The 22,906-nt window shown below is 37.4% G+C and overlaps 1 protein-coding gene across 1 annotated transcript in view; it reads right to left on the reverse strand.

The window, feature by feature from the left end:
* Window positions 1-22,906, reverse strand: part of Itga4 (integrin subunit alpha 4) — a 70,802-nt gene that overhangs the window by 45,331 nt on the left and 2,565 nt on the right. Inside the window, exons 3-9 of the mRNA XM_035446881.1 lie at window positions 8,421-8,527; window positions 8,198-8,327; window positions 4,463-4,530; window positions 3,065-3,194; window positions 1,719-1,804; window positions 995-1,057; window positions 768-905 (exon numbers count right to left, since the gene is read on the reverse strand). Of these exons, the coding sequence (XP_035302772.1) occupies window positions 768-905; window positions 995-1,057; window positions 1,719-1,804; window positions 3,065-3,194; window positions 4,463-4,530; window positions 8,198-8,327; window positions 8,421-8,527 (722 nt within the window). The remainder of the gene's footprint in view (window positions 1-767; window positions 906-994; window positions 1,058-1,718; window positions 1,805-3,064; window positions 3,195-4,462; window positions 4,531-8,197; window positions 8,328-8,420; window positions 8,528-22,906) is intronic.

Consider the following 22,906-nt stretch of genomic DNA (forward strand, 5'->3'; position numbering starts at 1 on the left):
TGCATCCACTTAGAATAAATGGCACCAAGCTCATAATATTTTCTGGATATAATCCAAATGAACTGTACAATAATATTTTATCAATGCATCTCATTTCTGTTTGCAAGCCAAGAAGTTAAAAACATTGAATGCTTCATCTATTACTAATTACAAACATTTCATAATTTGCTAATTATATGAGGACAGTAATTATTGAGATACATAAAAATCTATTTTGAAGTATCTAACAAACCATTCTTCCAAATTATATTTATGACAAAATTAAACTAAAGGAAATTTCAGTTACTAGAGTGAACCCACACAAGTGGTGTACAGAACTTCCATTGTGTGTCAAATCTCATTTCTGGAATAGCTGCTCACTGTCATGCTCTATTCCATTTTCAGAGTATCAGTAGAGCAACAGAAGTGTCACTTTGGTCCATCAGATAAGCTTAAGACTATAGCATTGACCTGGCAAGATTACTCAGTGGACAAAAGTGCTTCTCTTGACCTGAGCTGGATCCCAGAAACATGAGATAGAAGGAGAGGACTGATTGCTTTTGACCTTCACATATGTACCATGGCATGCATATGTGTGCATGCACAGGTATGCATGCACATTCATCATGCACTTGAATGTGCACACACAAACACACACACACACACACACACACACACACACACACACACACACAATTTCAGAAAGAATCTATAGTCTCAGAACTATGAAATAGGAACAATTTCAGTCTTAGCCATATGATTCCCAGTTTGGGGAACAGCAGACATACCAAGCCAGAGTTGATGTACACGTATACTCTCCCTTCCTCTCTGATGGTGCTCTCCATGGGAGCCCCCACAAGGAGATCTGAGAAGCTGTCTGCGTTGAGGTCCACTGCACAGATAGAAGCTCCAAAGTACGAGCCAAGCTGTTCCAAAGCAAAGCACATGCTCAATGAGGACACACAGCCTTATCCACAGAAGCCCTCAGCAACCCTAAAGGCAGGGACATATTTACCTTTTTACCTTTCATTTCATGTACAATGCTCAGTTCCCTTTCATCAATGCTGAATATATATGCCTGTAAATGGAGAAAGAATTCAAAACATTTATTTTCTTACCATGTTAAAAAAGACTAATTTGTTTAATTGAAACATCAATTTGTATAACACATAATTGGACAAATGCAAAAATATTAAATGTGTGATAAAATTGTTACTGCTACAAATTTTTAGAGTGATAGGAAAAGATTCATATTATGAAGTCTGATTTGTAGCACTGCCCTCTGAGGAACTAACTTTGGGGTCCCACAGAGCAGGCACAGGAAAAGGTTTACAAGAAATGGCGTCCCATTGTTCACATGGCAATACAGAAAAAATACATAACTAAAATTATTCCATTCTATTATTTTTAGTCTTACCATGCAGCATTCCCTGTCTCAACTCCCTTTTACTAAATAATATCCAGAACACACATTCTCTGAACATCTACAGATAATTATACTTTATACTTAATTTACTCATAGCAAAGCCCCATTTCAGGTATAGGATTCCCAGTAGAGGTTTCCAACTCAATTTCTTTGAGATCTATAAATGTATTTTACATAAATTCAACTGATGCAATACATTGTTCATCGTTTTAATCTTAAAATGTTTGCAGTTTCCCTTTAATGCTCGACTCTCTCACATAATCAACTCAAGACTCTGTGAAGAAATAAAGAGGAAAACCAAATTGAGTCCTACTTTTCCTATTTGTTCATGTTGAGGGGCTCCTCCAACGACTTCAGTTGTATGTGGACTTCGGAAATGACCAGCTCCAACTGAGTAGCCTTCATAAAAAGAGAGAAATACTTGAGACTCTTCATTCACAACATGCATGTGCTTTTCTTATTCTTTGCATCGAAGTAAACAAAACTGAATCCGAAATGATTTCTTTTGGTAGAGCCTCAAAAAAACTGTTTATTAACTTAAAATTGTCATTTAAAGCAATTTTAACACATATATTATAAAAGTGATATAGGTTTACATTCCAAGCTTTCAACATTGAAAGTATGACCTTGACACTTAGTCCGTTATTCCCTGTGCAATACGATGAAGAATGGGCTTCCAGTATTGCAGCTGTAACATATGATAGTACACAAAACTCTGAAGCTGGAAAATGACAATTGTTACAGATTTCACTTTTCTATTGTATGGACTTTACATAAAAATACTTCAAAACATTCTTCAATAACAGATAAGGAAATGTCACATGGGTTTTGTTGGAATGATAATAAAAATACTACTTGCTTTATTAGTGCCCTTTCTGAACACATACTGTTCAAATTTAAAGCACATATACTTTGTAGGAAACTACAGGACACATGCACTTCATTGTAAAGGGAAACAATGCCAGAAATTTGTATGTGGTAGAAATATTGGCGATAAAGTATGAAACTCTTGACTTGTGAAATGACAACAGTGAAGAAAAGGGAGAAAAGGAAATAAAAATGATTAAACTCTGAAAAACAATCCAAGATAATCTTTACAAACTAAATAAATTTCTATAAGGAAAAGGTGGAAGAAAATTTATTTAGAATATATCTCAAAATGCTTTCCTTTATCTAGAATGCTATTTTAAGACCCATTGGTTTTCATTTGATATTTTAAGAATTTATGCCTATGTATACATAGACATGTGTTGAAATGGGTGAACTAATAGAGAATTAGTTTAAAAACTCCCTAAGGGTCCAGGCATGGTGACACACATCTTTAACTCCAGCACTCAGGAGGCAAAGGCAGGCATAGCTCTTGAGAGTTCCAGGCCAACCAAGACTATATAGTGGAACTCTATCTTAGAAAGAAGTGGAGAAGGGGAGAGGGACTTCTACAGTAAGCATTCAATAGTTCTTATATGAAAACATAGCCGTGATAACCGTTGTAACCTATGTTAGCATAAGATATGGAGTTAATGAAAACATAAATTGGCTTTCTGCTTAATTGAGACAGTTTCTGATGTACATAATTGTTACTGCGCAATGGGATGTTCAGAACAGCACATATAATTTCTAAGGCACAGATAGTTTGCATTTATAAAATTTTTACAGTACCTAAGTAACTTCCAAATTTTACTTGATTGTGTCTGTCTACAAATGCCTTGTACTTGTTTGTAGTTATATTGTAGACAAAGATGGAACCAGTCCAGTAATATGATCCTGGGGCCCCAATCACAATTAAATCCTGTAATAGAAAACTCATCATCGTCATTTGAAAGTTAAATCTCAGGCCCCCCCAAACCTCTTGAAAATTTACAATGTTCTAGGCAATTCATCAGGAAATACATTTTATATTGAAGCTCTTAAAAGGGAACATTTTATTAATTTAAAGCCAGATGTTAAAAAGCCAGAATCGCTAAAAGCAGGTTTTTAGAGAAGAAATGCTGGAGTTCTCTCCTTACTTACCAGTGGGTTTCAAATACCCAAGATAGGACCATTAGACAATAGAGCAAGCTTTGGGACAAGGGCAATTTGGGTCAGCAAAGACAATCTTCTGTATGTAATTCATTAGGGTTCATTACCAGGATAATCATGTACTGCCAGAGAGTAAATGGGGGCTTAATTTATTTCAATTTGCAAAAATCACTGAATAGTGTCCCTAACAATTTCAGCTCAGATAATAAAGGGGCTAGTGAAATTTAGGGCATATTTTATCATAACTAGGAAGGAAGGAAAGAAAGAGCAGGCCCTTGTCTCTATTGTATAACAACTCATAGCAATCAACCCTAATTAATATATAGTCTATTCTCTAAGTAATTCTGAGCTTTAAATAAAGTTTCTTCCATAGACAAAAGAAAGAATTGTTATAAGCATTTGTAAAATATGTTAACATGTATGGAGCAGTTAACCCAAATGATAAAGTCTTATCTCCATAGAGTTAAAAAACATTCATGAAATAATAATTGTTTTTTTTTTGAGAGGACCTGAAACATTTATTACTTTTTTATTGTTTAACCTGAGGGATGTATATAACTGAGACCTCACATATAACAATCTAGAGATTTGGGTAGTGTTTGGGATTATATCTGATTTTCAAGGGTATTTTTAAGTAGTGAACCCTCACTACTATCATAACTTTAATGAAAAAACAGACTCATGTAATTCCTTTATACTCAATTAGTGATTAAATACAATATATTTGGGTATATATGTTCAGTTCAGTTCCCACGTTAACAAAATAAATAACTAGATACTTTAGTTGTCCATTAAATTCTTAGTGGAGGTGATGATCTTCAGTGTGGATTTTGGTTGATCTTGTGTGGTATTAGTCACTTAGAAATTAACTTTCTATAATTAAATGTGGAGCATTAAATGGGATAGATAGGATGGTGATGATACACAGGTGAAGAGATATTATTCAAATGTTACTCAGTTTTGACTCCCAAATCTAGAGAGCCCCTGGAATTAACTTCTATATATGCACAGTACCTGGAATTAGTATCGGGCTGTTACCTGTGTGTAAAAACTAGATATTCCAGCTTGACATGATGCAAAATGTTCTCCAAATTTTCTCACAAAATCTAAGACAAAATATATGATATTGATTTAGATAAATTAGGACTATATACTTTTCTGAGACAAAATTTAACTGTGTAGCCCAGGCTGCCCTTGAACCCAAAATTGTTCTGATTCGGTCTTCTAATTTTTCAAGATTAATTCTCATGGTAATGATATCATCCTCCATAATTTATTTTTCTCAGAGGTCTTCATAAACATGACTCTTAAAATCTGTGCTTTGCACGTCAGTTTTGAAAATGGTAATAATTGTTATAATTTAACAACATTCAGCTCTCCTGTATTAATTTTCAAATTATCATCATGAATCCCAAATAGAGGCATTTCTTCCTTTGCTTGCTCCTCATAGGAATGGCTTGCAACATGTACTAAAATTCTTTTTTAACAATTCAATCAGTGAGGACCTAAGAAGTAATATTTCTGGCTTTGGCTTCACAGCTCCCTGAGTTATTGTATATACTGGAGGTTCACAACAGTATATTCTGTGAACACACATATGGTAGAAAGAGTACACACTCAAGCAATCAATATACCTCTCTTCAGGGTGACTTTTTCTCTGTGCATAGTAAAATAACAATGGCAATCTGCCCTCTTGGCAAACTCCCACAGCAAGCCGTAACATTAAATATAACCCTCATGCCATGCATTACATTGCTAGACTCATTCGTCTGTGAAACTGGAACTCAAAGTCCTGTAATCCACACTCATCATCCCACTCCACCTCCCACGTCCCCAACCACTTAGTCATTCTGTTCCTCAGTATTTCATGTTTTTATAGTTCACATATAAGTGTTAGTGTGTGCTGTTTTTGTGCCTGGCTTATAGTGTTCTCCATATCCATCCATGGTGTCCCAAATGGCAGGGCTTACTAAGGCTGGGTGGCATTCTATTGTATGTCTATACACATACCTCTACCACTCCTGAGTCCTTTACTCTCAAACTCAGTAAGGAACTGCTGAGTTATGGGAAGCTTCTACTTTCATATCTTAAGAAACTTCCATAGTCTTTCATAGTGTTTAACTAGTTTGCACTCCTGCCATCTTTGCTAACACTTAGCTTTTCATCTTTTTGGTAAATAGTCATTCTAACAGATAAGCAGTGATCTTGCTGGATTTAATTTACATTCCCTGAGGATTAGGAACACCAATCACCCTTCATATATGGATCAGCCATTTTTCTGCTTTCATTCAAAAGAAAAGATCTTGGTTTTACTGACTTTAACCAGGTTATTGGTTTTGTGGTATCTCTTTAGTGACATCCATATATACTTTAGGAATGAACTCCACATCTGAGGCTGTTTGCAAATGCCCTGTCCACTCCCCAGCTTATCTTTATCTCTCTGCTTTGCAGATGGCCGCCTTGGCTGTGCAGAAGCTTTGCTGCCTGCTATAGTGCCATTTGTCTTTCTTTTGTGGCTTGAGCTTTTGTTGTGATCCCCCAAGAAAACAGTGACAAGACCAATATCAAGGAGCTTGCTCTCTCTGTCACTCTCCAGGGGTTCCATTGCCACAGGAGGCTTCATGCTTAAGTGTCCTTCCATTTTGAGCTCACTTATGTGTATAATGTAAGGTAAGAGTCCAATTTCACTCTTTTGCAGGTAGATATTCAATTTTCTCACATTAGTTCATTGAGAAGATTATCTTTTCTTTCTGGTTTTGCCTCATGAAAGACTAAACAACCATGCAGGCTTGCAAGGTCTCTTACTGCAAAGCCCTGTGAATTGATGCTTCTGGGGTTTACTAAGAGGACACAGCCCTTCTCCTGATGCTTTCATTCATAAGACTCCATGAAGAGAAAAATCAGAACCATTTCTTCCTTTTGACAAATTACTATACTGATGTATAAGCATCCCCTGCCATGATTCCTCACTCTTTTAGAATTTTTCCTTGTGCCTTTATTTTACAGATTTTGATGTGTTATGTTTACATAATCTTGATTTTTAAAATTATATAGCTAGATATATCTTAGCAAAAATAACTCCTGCTCGGAAAAGGGGATCATAAATATATAGAAATGCTGACCAAATTTGATTTCAATTGGAACTTAATATTCTTGCATTCAAAAGTAAAATACAAACATTTATTACACAGACTTCTCCATGACATCATAATCCAGACATGAAAGATCCTAAAAATTATCAGAATCAGTAAGTTTTAATGTGTTCAAAGTTTTGACAGTTATTTAAAATTATAAGGGAGATGACAAGTGTATTTTTTGTCATGAGAAAGAACTGGCATTCATACATATTTTTTTGGTGTTCCAAAGAAAGTTTTAGAGTTATTGATTGTCGAAGAAATAGTATTAAATGCTACTGACATTTGTCCCTAACTCTGAGTTTATAACCCATTTCTGTATGTAAAATACCAACAGCAACAGATTTCCATTGATAGTTTTCAAACTTTAGCTCAATGGTTCTCAAACTTCCTAATGCTGTGACCCCTTAGTATAATTCCTCATATTGTGATGACCACCACCCATAAAATTATTTTCATTGCTACTTCATAACTGTAATTTTGCTAGTTATGAATCATAATGTAAATACCTGACATGCAAATGTCCTTAGGTGACCCCTTTAAAAGAGGTTATTTGAATCCCAAAGGGGTCACGACCTGCTGCTTTAGACACTAATCCTTAGTATCTTCAAGGAATACATATGAGCTGGGAAAAATGGAAGTGGGGAGGCTTTGCTTATACTAATGCATAGAATCCTTTTAAAGACTCCTTAGAAGCTCCCAAAAGAACAGGAAATGCAGTAATTTTCTTTCTAATAAGAATTTTCTTTGTAATTTCATGATTTTAGGGATCCTGTGTCTCCTGGGCAATAGACATGCTCAAGTGATTTGAAAACAAATTTAGTGTAAAAGTGGATAATTATCAACTAGCTTCTTCAGTTACTCAAATGAACCTGAAGGCTTCTTTTTCAAAAGCGCAGAGTGTTTGTATAGGGTATTTTGACTCTCCTGGGTAAACAAAGGAAGGATGCTTTATGTTAAACAACGGCTATATCAAAGGCCTTCCTCTGTGATCAGGTAAAGATGAAAATGCAAAGAAACACTAACTGAAAGCCTTCGTTTGCTTTGAGGAACCAACCTGCCTCCATTTCATCCTCAACTCCATCTTATAGCAAAGACGAACTAGGCTCATTCCTGTTTATGATTAAACCTCTGTTTCTCAAGGATAAGGCTATGCCACCTGCAACTTTAACTAGAATTGGTTCTATATGCCTGTTCCAGGAGACGGTAATTGTGTCTTTGTCTCAAAAAGTTGTTTGTAACCATCTTGCAACCCTACCTGTGTTTCAAAAGGGCTGTTATGGGCTACCTTTTATGACTACCTCTTCTTATGACCACCTTGCAATCTTGTCTTTGTTTCAGGAGGTCCTTAGGACTAACTTGTTTGTTCTTCTCCTTTAACCCTGGCTACTTTGCTTACGAAATCTCCCATTTGGAAACCCTCTATCCCTGAGCTATAAAAGCTTTGATCTCCTCACATCTAATGCTGACCTCTGAACTGTGCCTTAGGGAGAGGCAGCCCACATACACAAATAAAAAAGCTTGATTTAATTGCTTGTTTTAATTAATTTGGCCATGATGATTTGGGTCAGTGGTCTTTCTCCTCCCATTTTGGGGATTAGTAGATTGTCTCCATCTAGCTGCTTCATGTCACACTTACCTTGGTAACATGGGGCCATCCTTTTACTCAGTTCTGTGCGTAAATCAGAAGGCATCCCGTAGCAAACACCAGTGGGTAGCTTATTTTCATTCTTCATATAAAATATATTTTTCCACCTATGCCCACAAGTCTGGGTAAAACAGAAATAAAACAAATATGTGAAAGTCATATCTAGAATGTCTGATTCCAGGATCTTGATCAGTGGACTCACTTCAATACCTACCACAATAGATCCATTTTCACCGGGCTGTCTGGAGAGTGTTACCCCCAACCACTGGTTATCTCTCTCTTCTAAGCATGTCCTTCCACAGGGCTCTCCACTGGGGCTACCTGCAGCATTTGGGAATATGCTTGTCACCAGTTTTGTCGAAAACAATGTTATTCTAAAAGAATAGAGGAGTTAAAGCCAGGCCCTTGTTTCCAGGGTTTCTCTTCAGCCAGTTTTGTCTCATCTTATATTCAGGGTACAATTTAGTGGAATAGTGAGTTACTCTTTGACAGAATAGTTGTTGTTCATGCAGGCTGTGTGTTCTTTGTTGAATGGCCTCTGAGGGATGAAGATGTGGCCTCAGTGATACAGGAGGTAACTAACTAACGTGAGCAAGACGAGGAAGGTGCATTTTATCCAGAGTCTGAGGCTGATCTTTGGGAAAGAATTTTTGCTTTTGCCTCACCCATTTATCAATATAAGCAACACCACCAAAGCACTTTCAAAAATGCCCTCAACAATAAAGTACAGTTTATTGGAGCTGGACGGTGATGACTGAGTGTGTAGAAAGTGGAACATATAATTAGCACATTAAAAACTCTTAGCATTTGAAACAAATTGCCCTGTGTTTTAGACTTAGTGGTATGACTGGTGTTTTCAACAAAGATAAAGGTATTTTAAATCAAATGGTGTCAGTGGTAAATAGAAAACATCAATAGGCACACTTTGGCAAATGTATAAATCGCAAAAAGCCCAACATAAAGAAAATACTCAAGTAGGACACAGTCCTGCTACACTTTGATGCTGAGCTGGAGTCCTAGTAAAAATCTGTGGCAAAGTGATTTCAAATCATTTATTGGAGGAAGAATAGGATGACTGTTATAGATTCCTTTTGCTATCTTTAAATCTTATCCTTTTTAGTCAACACTTGAATATTCTGTGCTCAGTTCCAACAGCAGATAAATACTTTAGCAGCAATTAGATGAGCTAAGTATGCAGGAAGCTGGATTTCTTTGAACACTGGTCACCAAGTTTTTTAATGATTATGGCAAAATTTCCCACACTGGTCTGTATTGTTAGGTACCTTTAACCTTAACCCTATGTACAGTTTCCTTGGGAACCTCACAATGCCTACATCAATAAACACAATATATTTCAAATGAAATCATTTGTATTGGCTTTGCTGAGTCATAAATATTTTGAATAAGAAGTATAGGAGGATATTTGGGACTATCATGGAAAGAGTTAATCCTTCCACACAACTGAGCTGAAGGAAGTTTTCCAAACTCTCTTCTGGAGTCCGATTTCATGGGCCCAGCCAGGCCTGTCTATTGGAAGGGTTGATTCAGGTCAGGTCAGGAGCCTGGTTAGAATAGAACATGGATAATGCGTTGCTGGCTTTGTTTCCTGGAAAACAATGATGCCTTCCACTACTAACAGAGTATTCCAGGAGAGATAAATTGAGAAATGAAGGCAAATAGACCCAGAGAAAGAACACTGTTAAGAAACAGGAGAGCAGCCTAGTATAGTCCAAACCCTTATAATGAATCACCAGATGGATATGGAGCTTTCTGTGTGAAAATTATGAAAGAAAGCTCAGGTGGAATTAGAAGAGAGAAGAAGGAAGAAGGAGAAGAAAATCAAGGAATTAAAGGTGTTTGTATTACGTGTCAATAAAACAGTAAATATTCTGACTCAGGGAGATACTAGAGTAACATGAGAACAGAGTAACTAGAGTAACAGGAGAAATAAGAAGGGAGGCCAACAGAAAAGTTAATTTTCATTGCGATGATGCAGTTTTCACTTTGACTTGCCTCTAACATTACCAGCATTTAAAAATGAATGTCAAAAACAGATCGTCAAAGGTAGACCCAGCTTGCCTGCAGTTGAAGTTCTGTTACCATAAGAATCAAGAACATATCACCTCTGAAAATATCATACTATTTCTAAAATTATAGTTAACACCCAGTTAATTCACCTCCAGTTCAGTTGTCATTGTTAAAGACAGGAGCACATGGACCTGTAAACCTTCACTGTTTGAATGTGGATTAAAGGAAAAAACAAACAAACAAACAAAAAAAAAAACGGGTGTTTTTCTCAAGATTATGGTTGGTATTTGCAAACAAATGTTCTCTTCTAGAGATAGTCACCCAAGTTAAAAACAACAAAAACAGTGCTTTGGAACCACAAAACTGATATGCAAATTGCTAGCTGAAAATGGCCCAGAAGTTCATATGTGCAAGAATAGCACACTGCATGCAATTATGTGTTCCTTAGCTGAGTTCTGTTTCCCATGTTTCTAAATGAACATTGGAGACACCTTTGCCAAGTTAAGCTGTTATCTGTTTCATCCAAGCTGCTTCCTGCTCAGTAGTGTTAGCCCTGCAGATGACGGTTACGGCTGCTGCTGCCTCGCCTTCCTGCTCACTGTGCCTCTTTCTTATCATCCAACCCCTTTTTTTCCATTTCTGGGGCTTTCTGAGCCCCCCAGAAGGACTCCTATATGACCTGACTTGTTTAGGATGACTTCTGAGAGCTTTAACTTTTACTTCCAGTGTGGCTCACAGCCCTTTCTTCCCCTATTCTTAATTCTATGTTAAAAGCAATGATTCTTAGAAGTGGAACAAAGAGCTCTCCAGAAGCCACAAGAAGAGATGTTTACGTGACACTAAATGTGGTCAAACTTTCCCAGGATTCTAGCGGTGAGACTAAGTTGCTTTTGAACAGAGTAAACACATAGTGGGTGGGCATGTGGAGAATGTGGAGGATGGGGTTAAGTACCACTAGACACAGTCTTTCCCATGTGCTATGTGGTTCCAAACAATAGATACTTTCTAATATATAGATAAGATCTCTAATTTATGGTAATTAAAATATATATTGTATATACAACACACACATACACACACACACATATGTGTGTGTATATATATAAAATCTATCTACTCTATAGTTAGAACTTTCAACCTTAGCAATCAAGGACTCTTACTGGCATAGGATATGATCACTGGGAAAAAACTTTTCTATCCACTCACCAGTAGGAAGGAGGCTTCATTTTGACTAAGATTAACTACACACATTTTGCAGCTGCTCTGCTTCCAAGGTTTAGCCCTGACTTTATTCATCTTGACCAAGCAGAGATCTTGTTGGTTATCATCCCATCCCAACACAAAACCCAGAAATATATGCTGAAAATGGAAATCTATAAATGAAAAAAAAATCTTCTATTGTGTTGCATGCCTTGAGTTCAAAATATGTGTCTGAACTATTACTGCGATGGCATAAATGAATGAATATAAAATTATAATGAATTATTTTACACACATACACTCATATACACATGCATACCTACCCACCCACACACCCCCACACATACAAGTTGCGATATTTCTTCTTTTCACTTCTTGACACTGCTTCTTAGAAAACTACCCCTCAACTTCAACCACAACACAGAGGGACTTTCGGCACTGGTTATTAGACGGAATCAGTCCTAGGAATAGTCTGCAAATCACCATCTAGTTCTGAACTTCTTCAATTTCTGGAACATTTTCCCATTCTTTTGGGGAGTGCCAGAAAAATCTCAGCAGAAAAGACAAGACCTCTGCATCTAAAGCTTTTCTCAAGCCTCTAAGACAGAGGTTTTCAACCTCTGGGTTTTGACCCTTTGGGAGTCTAATGACCTTTTCACAGGGGTCACATATCAGATCAGATATTTACATTATGATTCATAACAGCAGCAAGGTTACAGTTATGAAGTAGCAATGAAAATTATTTTATGGTGGGGGTCATCACAGCATGAGGGTACCCAAAGGCTGGCAGCATTAGGAAGGTTGAGAATCATTGCTCTGAGACTTTCTTCCCTCACCTTCCCTGCTTCTGATTCTACCTTTCTATCTAAAGAAGTTGAACAGAAATATCTGTCCTAGTAGGTTTTGGCTATATAATAAAGTAGACAATTAAATACTAAATGTATTTTCTTCATTAAGAAATTTGGTATTCATTTGGGCAGAGGTGATGCTTATGAATACTGTCACAAGAGAGCCAATTTCATAAATGCCCCTGACAAGACCATAAGCAAATCCATATTTTATTTTACCCACTGTCATGCAGCAATGATTTTTTAATCCAGGTTTCATGTCAGCTTATACATTACTAAGCTAAATTTTTAGCAAACCAAATCAACCCCATGATTGAAAAAGTACTTTACATGGTTGAATACAAAGGTGGTGAGAGAAAATTAGCATGTGATGTTTTTCCACTCTTTTGCACTAGAATGGCTAATTCTTAGCACAGCTGAATGCATTTCCCCAGTAGGAATTAAGGAAGAAAATTCATATTATAGTCATCCTCCTTACTCTAAGAATTAAGTTCATTCTTATTTTTTTTCAAATTGGGGAAGAAAAATATATAATATATTACATAATACATATACTTCTATTTTCTAGTAGGTATATGCCTACTACATTAGTATTTAATTTCCAACTATTGATTTCTATTACTATATACAAATATAGATAAATGAAAATTAGTAATTTTAATGAGCAAAAAATACGATTGCAAATACAAAGCTAACTCGATACTCTCCTTACCCCCACCCCTGCTCCCCACTTCCATTTTGCTATTCACCTCCTTGGTATTACTGTGAACACTCCAAAAATTGAGCAGGGACAATGGAGGACTAGAGAGAAATTTGATCTTCTACACCTACCTCAAGGAGTAGAGTTGGCTGTGTTTTGACAGCAGCATTCTTATAGTACAGGACACTGCTGCCCACATAGCAAGCAGACACTTGATACATATTTGTGGATGGAGAATTTTGAAATATATTACACGACCATAATAACCCTTTACTAGATATGGCACAGGAATGAGATGTTTTCACCAGCGATGGAAAAAAGTCTATTTGTTTCTTCGTTCCCTTCTTCTCCTCTACAGTACTATTTCCTTAAGTTAAGACATAGTAACACAGGGTATGAAAGAAACTGCACTTGAGTTTCAAGATCTTTCCAAGGGTGACTGGGAGTAGGGTAACTTAAGGCGGTAAGTCATTTGGGACCTGTGGGCTCCTGCAGGAATTCTGCAGGAATTACAAATGAGACATGTGATGTGCTTGGATAAGAATGGGCATAGAAAATATATGAACATTAGATGACGATACCATCATTAACGTTACCTTAAGTATTTGGTTAAACACTAATCTGTATACAGGTCACAACATAATCCTCTTGTATAAAATAGACATAGCCTATCACTTTATGGGAAGACTCATCATGAACACTGTTTTATCCTACAGTAAGGCCAGAAGACCACATTATTAATCCCTTTATTCATGAGAAAACTGAGTCCTGTGAATGTGTAAAATCCTGTGTGTACAGGTGTATGCACATGGGTGAATACATACGTGTAGTCAAAGGTTAGTCCAGGAATCTTCCATCGATCTCTATTGTATTTTTTTAGGTAGAATCACTCACAAAACCTGGAGCTCATCCATTCAGATGGACTCGCTGGCCAGTGAGATCCAGGAATCCTCCTGTCTTCAGCTCACCAATGCGAGCTTAGAGGCTTGTTACAGTGCCCGGATTTTACATGGATGCTGGGAATTGAACTCAGGTCTTCATGCTTTCACAGAAAACACTTTGCCATCTGAAGTATCTTCCTGGCCCCCAAGACTGAGTCTTAAAGGAGCCAAGAACGTCCCCAAATTTATGAAGCCAATAAATCAAAAGATTAGAATAAAATAAACCTTTGATCTTTATGTTGCTTCCTATGATTCTAAAACATTGACAATAGAACTCTACAAATATTCAGATGTGTGAATTAGCTGAATTAAATCTCATATTCTAAATCTGTTTTTCCATCTGAGAATGTGTGAAATAACAATTCTGCCCAGAATGTAAATATTTTTTCTTTTTTGAGACAGAGCCTCACTCTAGATCAAGTTGGCCTAAAATTTATTGCACAACTCAACTTTGTATTGTTCATGACAAGACAATTTCTTGACTCTGTCCTGCCCTTTCCCTTCATGTTAGTCACCTTTAGTATTGGGACATTTCTACTGAAGAAATAAGGGCCCAGTGGAAAGGTCAGTCTCCAGAACCCTTTTTCTAGACCTTTGAGGCATTGAATGAAGTGTTTTGCAGTGGGGAAGATTGGGACTTTTTTGTGTAATGGTATGTCTGGTTTTTTTTACCCACGTCACTGTGACTTCCCCAGCAGATATTTGGTGGGAGCTCTCAGTCCCACTACCTGAATAGCAAGAGAGTGAGTAAGTGCATCTGCTTTTTCAAAACTTATGACACATGACACAGTTTCAGTTTTCAGAAAAATAACAAAAGTTACTTTGGTCTTTTAAATTTGAAGTTCTATTCTATTACACGATAAATGTCATACATTTAAGACTGGCTCGTCCTTTTTTTTAAGCAAGTCATAGAAAATGAACAACTCTTATTGTGTCCTATGTTCTACAAAGACATTAGCTTCACAAAATAATCTGTTAAAATTCCATTATCTTCTCAAATTCAGAGTATCAGAAAAAGTCATCTAGGATTAAAGTGACAGATGAAATTAACAGCTTATAAAACCTAAAGATACATACATATGTGGATTACAGAAACTTAGGTCTGTGCATATACAATTGCCTAGCACCTAGTAGGTGTTCAATAAATACCAAATGTTTCCACTCCCTCAAGGAACCTGCCTTCTGCTGGTTTTAATTTAGACACCAGAGGGCGCTCACAGCGCTGTAAGATTTGAGCAGCAACCTCCAGCTCTAACCCAAATGGCCCTTTCATTTAATTTGTCTTATCAAACCATAGTTACTAATAAGTCCATTATATTATACAAACTATGATTAAAACATGCAATTTTCTCACACATCTAGTTAAACATGGTGGTGATTCTTCGAAAAGACAGCAGGAATGTTAAGGAACTCAATAGTAATAGGAGTGATTTGGAGTTACGAAAACTGTAATGCCAGCATTTTCAAGGTGGCCTGGACATGAAAAGTGTCACATGTCCAAGACATTTCCTCCTTCAAATCTAGAACCAAGCAAAAATCAAAATATCAAATTAAATGTCAAAATGAGATACCATTCTCAAGATATTTTCCTTTAGGTAGAAAGAGCTCTTTAAATGTGATCTTAGGATGGCTAGCAAAATCTGCTAATGGCTAGTGGGCATGCTCTACATGCCCTTCTATGAAAAAGAGTCTGTGTAATACACAGGTCTGGCAAAGCTGGACACCAAAGTCCTTCAACTCTTCGCTATTCTATTCTATCCTATTCTCAAGTCTACTCTGAAAGTTTCCCACTGGAGTGACTGTCCCGATGGAGCAATAGCACTGAATTGTGCGGTTGAAACTCTGTAAATGTGAGTTGGTCCTGAATCATTCTGAAGCCTCAGAACTGGACCAACAAGGTCTTTGTGGAGACCTGATTCTAGCTTCACTGTCTTTACTGGTCTCTTAGTCACAAGTTTCTTAGACTCCTCCAAGAAACCCATACAATTCCTTGTTATGCTATAAGAGAAAGATGTACTCCAACAGGTGTGTTTGGTAAGAATAACAAGGTAGGAGAGTCACTCCATTATGTACTGTATTCTTTGTGTGCACCAAGTACATTTTAATAGTTGTAAACACATATACTAACTAATGTTTTCAAAGCATTCTTGAAGCAGACACCATTGTGAACACCAGCATCAAATGCAGAGCAGCTTTAACAAGGAGAGATGGCCTGTTCAAGGTCACACAACTAACTGCTGTTGGGGGTGGGGGCTGGGGGCTGGGGAGGGAGATCAACACCAACAGTCAGCTTGTCAGTGTTAGCTTTTCAAGTGCTGGCATTATTAACAAACTGATTCTGTATCAATTCTATTTCAAAATAATTTACTACTAAGATTAAGTAACATCTGTTTCTGACATTAGAAAATACTACTTTCATAGTTCTCTGGTAACTTTCTGCATTTAAAGATTCATTTGGAAAACTTAAATGAAAATAATTTTGAATAATTTAAATTTTTTATACATTTATTTGTGGGGGGGCATTGCCTATGTGTCCTTCACAGAATATATGTCAGTGGTAATTCCTAGCCTTCCACCTTGCTGAGATAGGATCTTCCTTAATCGCTGTGCTGGGTACTCCAGGCTAGCTGGCCCAGGAGCCTACAGTTGGATCTCCTGTCCCCATCTCTTGTTAGCAAACACTTTTACCCACTCAAGCAAGATAATACAAATATTATAAACAAAACAAAATTATAAAGAAAACCTCTTTGCACTTAAACATTAATTGGTCTGTGTTGAAATGCTATGTTGCTTTTTTATTTAATTTTTTTCAGTTCACATGTAAAATAGGTGAGGGGTGGGGAACTATATATGGTAAGACAGCAAGAGTTAAAAAAAAAAAAATCAGTGAGGAGCTGTCATATTTTCCTTGTCAGTGAAGACTCACATCAGGATGAGGAGTTACCAATATCAAGAGGCACTTCTCTGCAGGGAGTTGAAAAGGCTAGAATAGAACACAGCAGAAACCAAAACTGGCCCTCAAATGTAACGCCCAGGAGAAAATATTCACAGGAAAACAGTGCCTGAGCCCAGAGTGAAGTCACGCTAGAAAAGTTCCACAGGTACTATAAACAGATCAGGTGTGATTTGAGCCTTTAATGTCTGAGACATCCTTTCAGGGCAAGGTGTAATTTGAAAAGAACATATATGATTTACATCATAGAAGTAGACACCCTTCCAAACAAAAGGAGTTTGAAAAATGTTCTTATTATTTCTGAACATATTAATTATGAATTATAGTGTTTCCAAGATGAAAAAGAATTCTCACAACTTTAAAAATGTAGCTATAAACTAATGAAAACAAAACAAACATGGAATTACTCAGCCTGGCCCAGCCACTTACAAACCCATTTTCATGTTCTATTTCCCCACATTGAGATATTCTTGAAACTTTCTGCTCCTTAAGACAATCATTTCCAAACTACCAACTTCTCAGGATTGGTAATGATGTTTCTTGGGAAGAAGCCACCAAGCCTTCAAGATGTAGGCTCATGCAGCCCTAGGGATGCTGAAATTGGCAACAAAGCTTGTAAAATAATACCACTGACTCTGAAAAATATATCTATTCATTTTAGTTATATTGAGTTCCTCCTGTGTGGTCATCAAAACCAGTGAAAACTGGCTTACTCCTCAGCCCCACCCACTCTAGAAAGCCTATCTGATGGACCTGATGTCTTTCTTCTTCTTTTCTTCTCTTTTCTTTTCTCCTTCCTTCCTTCCTTCCTTCCTTCCTTCCTTCCTTCCTCTCTCTCTCTCTCTCTCTCTCTCTCTCTCTCTCTCTCTCTCTCTCTCTCTCTCTCTTTCTTTCTTTCTTTCTTCCTTTCCTCTCCCACTTGATTTTTCAAGATAGAGTTTTCTGTATAGCTTTGGAGCCTGTCCTAGTACTTGCTCTGTAGCCCAGGCTAGCCTCGAACTCACTGCCTCCCAAGTGCTGGGATTAAAGGCGTTTGCCACCATTGCCTAGCTGGACCTGCCAGTATTTGTCTGTCATCTCTAATGATTCACTCACCTGCCTCTCTCACTGTCTAGACTGAATTTATTGTGGCTTTCAATCACATCTCATTCAACTTTATTTCTTGGATATAGCATGCTAAGGGATTGAAGGAAGAACCCTATAGGAAGAGTTATCTTTTGCTCTCTCTCATTCTTCATGTGTCAAGTCTTTACAATCTTCACCACTTAAAACTAGACTTCCTAAGGTTACTGGTGACTCTATTCTCTCTAACCCAGTGAAGCTACCTAAATTCTTATCTTTTGTGATATCTAGGGCCTTTTAACACTCCCAGCCACAAACCCTTTCTCAAAACCCTGCCGCCCTCTGACTTCTACAATGCCAGATGCACCTGATTGTCTTGCTGCCTCTTATCTTAGCTCTGTCTTTCTTGAGGCCCCTCCTTTCTTCTACAGTGGTTCTCAATCATGGATGCACATTGAAATCATTCTTGGACCTCTGGAAACTCCTGCTTCCCTCTTTAGACAGAGTCCTAGAAACAATTAATTTGAGACTGGCCACTAGAACAGGTATTCTTAAAGCTCTATGGATGGTTTAAGTTGGAAATGAGTAGTACTATTCTAGAGCCTTCCCTAGTTGTAGGAATTTCAGTTTCTACCCTTGGTCTCCTGATGTGCATACCCTACAGTTTGCAGACTAAGCTCGTTCACCCCTGTGGCATTGACTGTCTCTTTCATGACAATCACTCTTGACTCTGACTTGCTGATACAATCTTCTCTCTGGTCCTCAGGCATAGAAATCTAACTCATAGATACCTACTTTTGTGTCATAACCTCACACCAATGAAATACTCTGCCATCCCAGAAAACCTGCTGTTCTATGTTCTATGCTTTTGGAGCACCCTTCACCATTATCAATCCAATACTCTAAAATTAGAACCTTTGGTGACTTCTTTGATAACCTCTTTTCCATAGTGTTTTACTCATTCAAAAAGTACCAAGTATTTAACATTTCTGAATCCATCTTCTAAACATCTGTAGAACTGTGGTTTTTCTCCCTCAAACCTGCCACTGTACAGTTAGGGACTTATCATCAGTAGCCTCTACTACAGGAAAAAATTGTCATATTAACCTTAGTCTTGATACATTGACTCCAAAGTACTCATTATACCACACTAGAATACTAAGTGTCAAACACACAATCTGAACACATCACTTCTGAGTTTTAAACATCACAGGATAGATTCAAAGTCACAAACTGTTTCAGAAATAATGAGGTTTTCAGTTCTTCAGAGGTGCTTCCAAAGACCTCCATGCCAATGCTTGTTCTGTCTGGTATATTTTTTTCTTTTCTATTCTTTGAGAATTTCATAATGTAAGCAATGAAATATAACCAAGTATACCTCCCTTTTCCCCAACACCTCCTTCTGCTCATGCCATTATTTCCACCTCCTCTTGCTCCTCCTCCTGCTACCCTTCTTCTTGTCTCTAATAATCCACTAAGTCCAATTAGCTGCCCATATGTACAAGGCTGTGGAGCCATCCACTGGAGCATGGAAACCTACAGTGACCTCACCATCAATGGCAAATTATCTTTATAATCTCTTCCTCTACCCGAGACTTACTCTGTCCCCACATGGGTCTCAGTTCCTCACTACTTTCTTCTTGTCATTTGCTCTTCCCACCCCAGTTTCCTACAATAATAACATACAGGTGGGAAAACTGATGTACAACGAATGTGTTCCTTTTGTGCACTTATGTATGGTCCTTGGATATCCCTCAGCTTATGACCAAATGAATACACGAGCCATGTGCACAATGGACTAGTAATACCAGGCCTGAGATCTCTTGCCCAGGAAAAGAATCTTAGCAATTAGAAATATTAGCCAGTGAGCCTATAAGCACATTTTTTAAAATTTTTTAAGTGGATTTAAGAAAGCATCTTTCCATTTAGAAGGACATCTCACTGTTTGAGAGATCAAGTATGGGAGATTGGGAAACTTCTCAGCTTTTGAAACATTAATTGTGTGTGTGTGTGTGTGTGTGTGTGTGTGTGTGTGTGTGTGTGTGTATCTGTTTGTTGGTATGTACACATGGGTGTAAGTACTCTTGGAGACCAAATACATTGGGTGCCCCTGGAGCTGGCATCATCACAAGTGGCTATATGCTGCCTGATGTGGATGCTGGAATTGAACTTGGGTCCACTGCCAAAGTGATACACACCTTCAACAAATAAGCGTTTTGGTGATTCCCCAACTTCTACCTTTTAACCTCATCTTATTAATGTCATCCCATTATCATGATTTTCTGTGTTCAGAATAGCCTGTATTCAGGGATGATTTTTCAAAATAACCAACCTGTATTAATCTCAGCTTCATAAGCTATAATTTGAGGCTTGTTGCAAATAACAACAAAAAAATTGTCCAGAACATATATGAAGTTCCAACAGTTAAATATTTGTACTTCAGTATTACTAACTCCTGTCAATCAGGTAGAAATGATGCAATGCTTGAATTTGACATCTTCCTAAGTAGGGTATGAAATATAAAAACAGGAGATTTCCCAAGACAATGTTATTTCCAGAAATACATTCAAAACCAGTAATGGTGACCAAGTTGCTATGGGTCTTTGGTCTTTCCAACAAGAGGAAGAGAGGCCCAGACAGGAAGCTTAACAGCCTAGCAGTCAGAGCTCTGCATCTACAGGGGAAGTGAGGCCCTACCCATTCAGGCACAGACACAGGAGTGCTCCCACCCAAGGGAAGTTTTCGGGGGACTGGTGTTATCTGATAGGAATGTAATGTGTGTTCAATATATATATATAATATATATATATATATATATATGTATATATTGTTTTTGTTTTTTGAGGAAGGGTTTCTCTGTGTAGCTTTGGAGCCTATCCTGGCACTCGCTCTGGAGACCAGGCTGGCCTTAAACTCACAGAGATCCACCTGCCTTAGCCTCCTGAGTGCTGGGATTAAAGGCGTGTGCCACCAACGCCCGGCCCCACATGATATTTTAACTGAAGGGCTACCGTATTACAAAGGTTAAAAAAAAAAGAATGTTAAATCAATTCAAGAGTTATTAAGCTATCAATATTACTTTAAGATATTTCTTTCATGAGGTAATCATAACTTACTTTTGTACTATTTCTAGACATCTAATAGGTAAATTACTTAATAAAATTTCTCACTGTGGAATTTTCTGTCCTCAAAAGCCACATGTGGTCAGTGACTACTTTATTGGGCTGCATAACTGTTTAACTTTTGATTCTATTAACAGATAAGTCAGTCATTCAGAGCCACAGTCTCTTCTTTCTCTCTCTCTCTCTCTCTCTCTTTCTCTCTCTCTCTCTCCACACACACACACACACACACACACACACACACACACACACACACACACAGTGAAATACCCCAGTAAATCTAATAATCATTTACTCATTATTACTGTGTTTTTCCCTGTTGGCAACGTGTGTTTTAAGCATGGATCATGCTGAAATGTATTAATGGAGTCATTACTTTTATCACCCTGACTCAGGAACTACCAGGGACCAAATTCATCAAAGAACCCCCAGTATGGATGTAGAGTGGCTGACAGAGAAGAGAATGGACATGTGGAAATCACCTTGACACCCGTAGATGTAGATGTACTTGTCTCCACAAGTAGATGTAGACCTATGTCCTCCTGAAGGGAGAGCACTTTTTGTTCATGGAAGGAAGTATCGAGGGAGTGAAAAACAACTGATACCTCTGAGACAGGCAGGGTGCCAGAAGGAGGCTGAGAACACAGGAAGAAAACACCCAGGGTGCTATACAAGCAACTCCGTCAGTGTTACCTCGGCAGCCAATTTGGTCTACAAAGGGGCACTGCCAACATCTCCTCTGAGCATGTTAGATAAATGAGTATGCCTGCTTGACTCTGATTATGGCTCTAGTGAATACAGCATGGTATGCAGTAACATCAGCATACCCATTACAGACTCGGATGGGAGAGAAGGACAGGAGTCTATCTGAGCCAGCCACTTGCCTCACACACTACAGAGACTTTGAAACAACTCATGATGGATTAAACAAACAGCTGATAGACACCATTTTACAAGACTGGACACTATTAGAATTCTGACAAAAAGCAAAGTTATTCCAGAAACAAGAGGTTACTTACTGAGATAGCTACAAAAGCTCTATCTTAAAGCTTTTTTGATGGGTCAATGACTTTTTTTCATTTTGCTTCATTTCAATTTGTTATATCTTTTGTTTATACAATTAACATTTTATTTTTAGTTCATTAATTGAACCTAATTACTTATTTTGCTAACATTTTATTGCAGATGTCACACATATTTTAAATATTTTCAATATCTGATATGTAACAGTTATTGAGCTAAGTATTTTTGCGGAGTCAGGGTTTGAGGCAGGGTCTCACTATGGAGTCCTGGAACTCCTATGTAGACCAGGCTGGCTTGGACCTGAACTCAGAGAGATATACATGCCTCTGCCTCCTGAGTGTTAGGATTAAAGGCATGTGTCACCATGCTTGGCTAAGCTAAGTATTTTTAAATTTTGTAATATAATCACTCACATTATACATAAGATGATTACAATTATTTATATAATTATAAATATAGCTATTTATCATATAACTATATAATATAGTTAAATATAAATAAAATATTTTAAGAATTATAAATAGCTCAGTCATACAAAAGGTTTTGTGTGTAGGTAGGTAGCTTTCTCCTTCCTCTCTTTTGACACATGCATACATAAACACACAAAATGTGTTCCTAAATAATGGTGGATAGTCTACAAATCTTAGAGCCTTAATATGCTTTTGCTAATCAACTGGTGATTTTTTTTTAACTTCCTTTCTGGACATTGGCATCATTATTTTACCTTCCAGCTTTAAGTTACTCTTGAATTTGTTCTTAATAAAATAAATAGTTTTCTCTGTAGAAACTGAGAATGTATTGCTCAGAGTGTTTCCTGTGGAGT

Source organism: Cricetulus griseus, chromosome 6 (genome assembly GCF_003668045.3).
Source record: "Cricetulus griseus strain 17A/GY chromosome 6, alternate assembly CriGri-PICRH-1.0, whole genome shotgun sequence".
NCBI classification, from domain to species: Eukaryota; Metazoa; Chordata; class Mammalia; order Rodentia; family Cricetidae; genus Cricetulus; species Cricetulus griseus.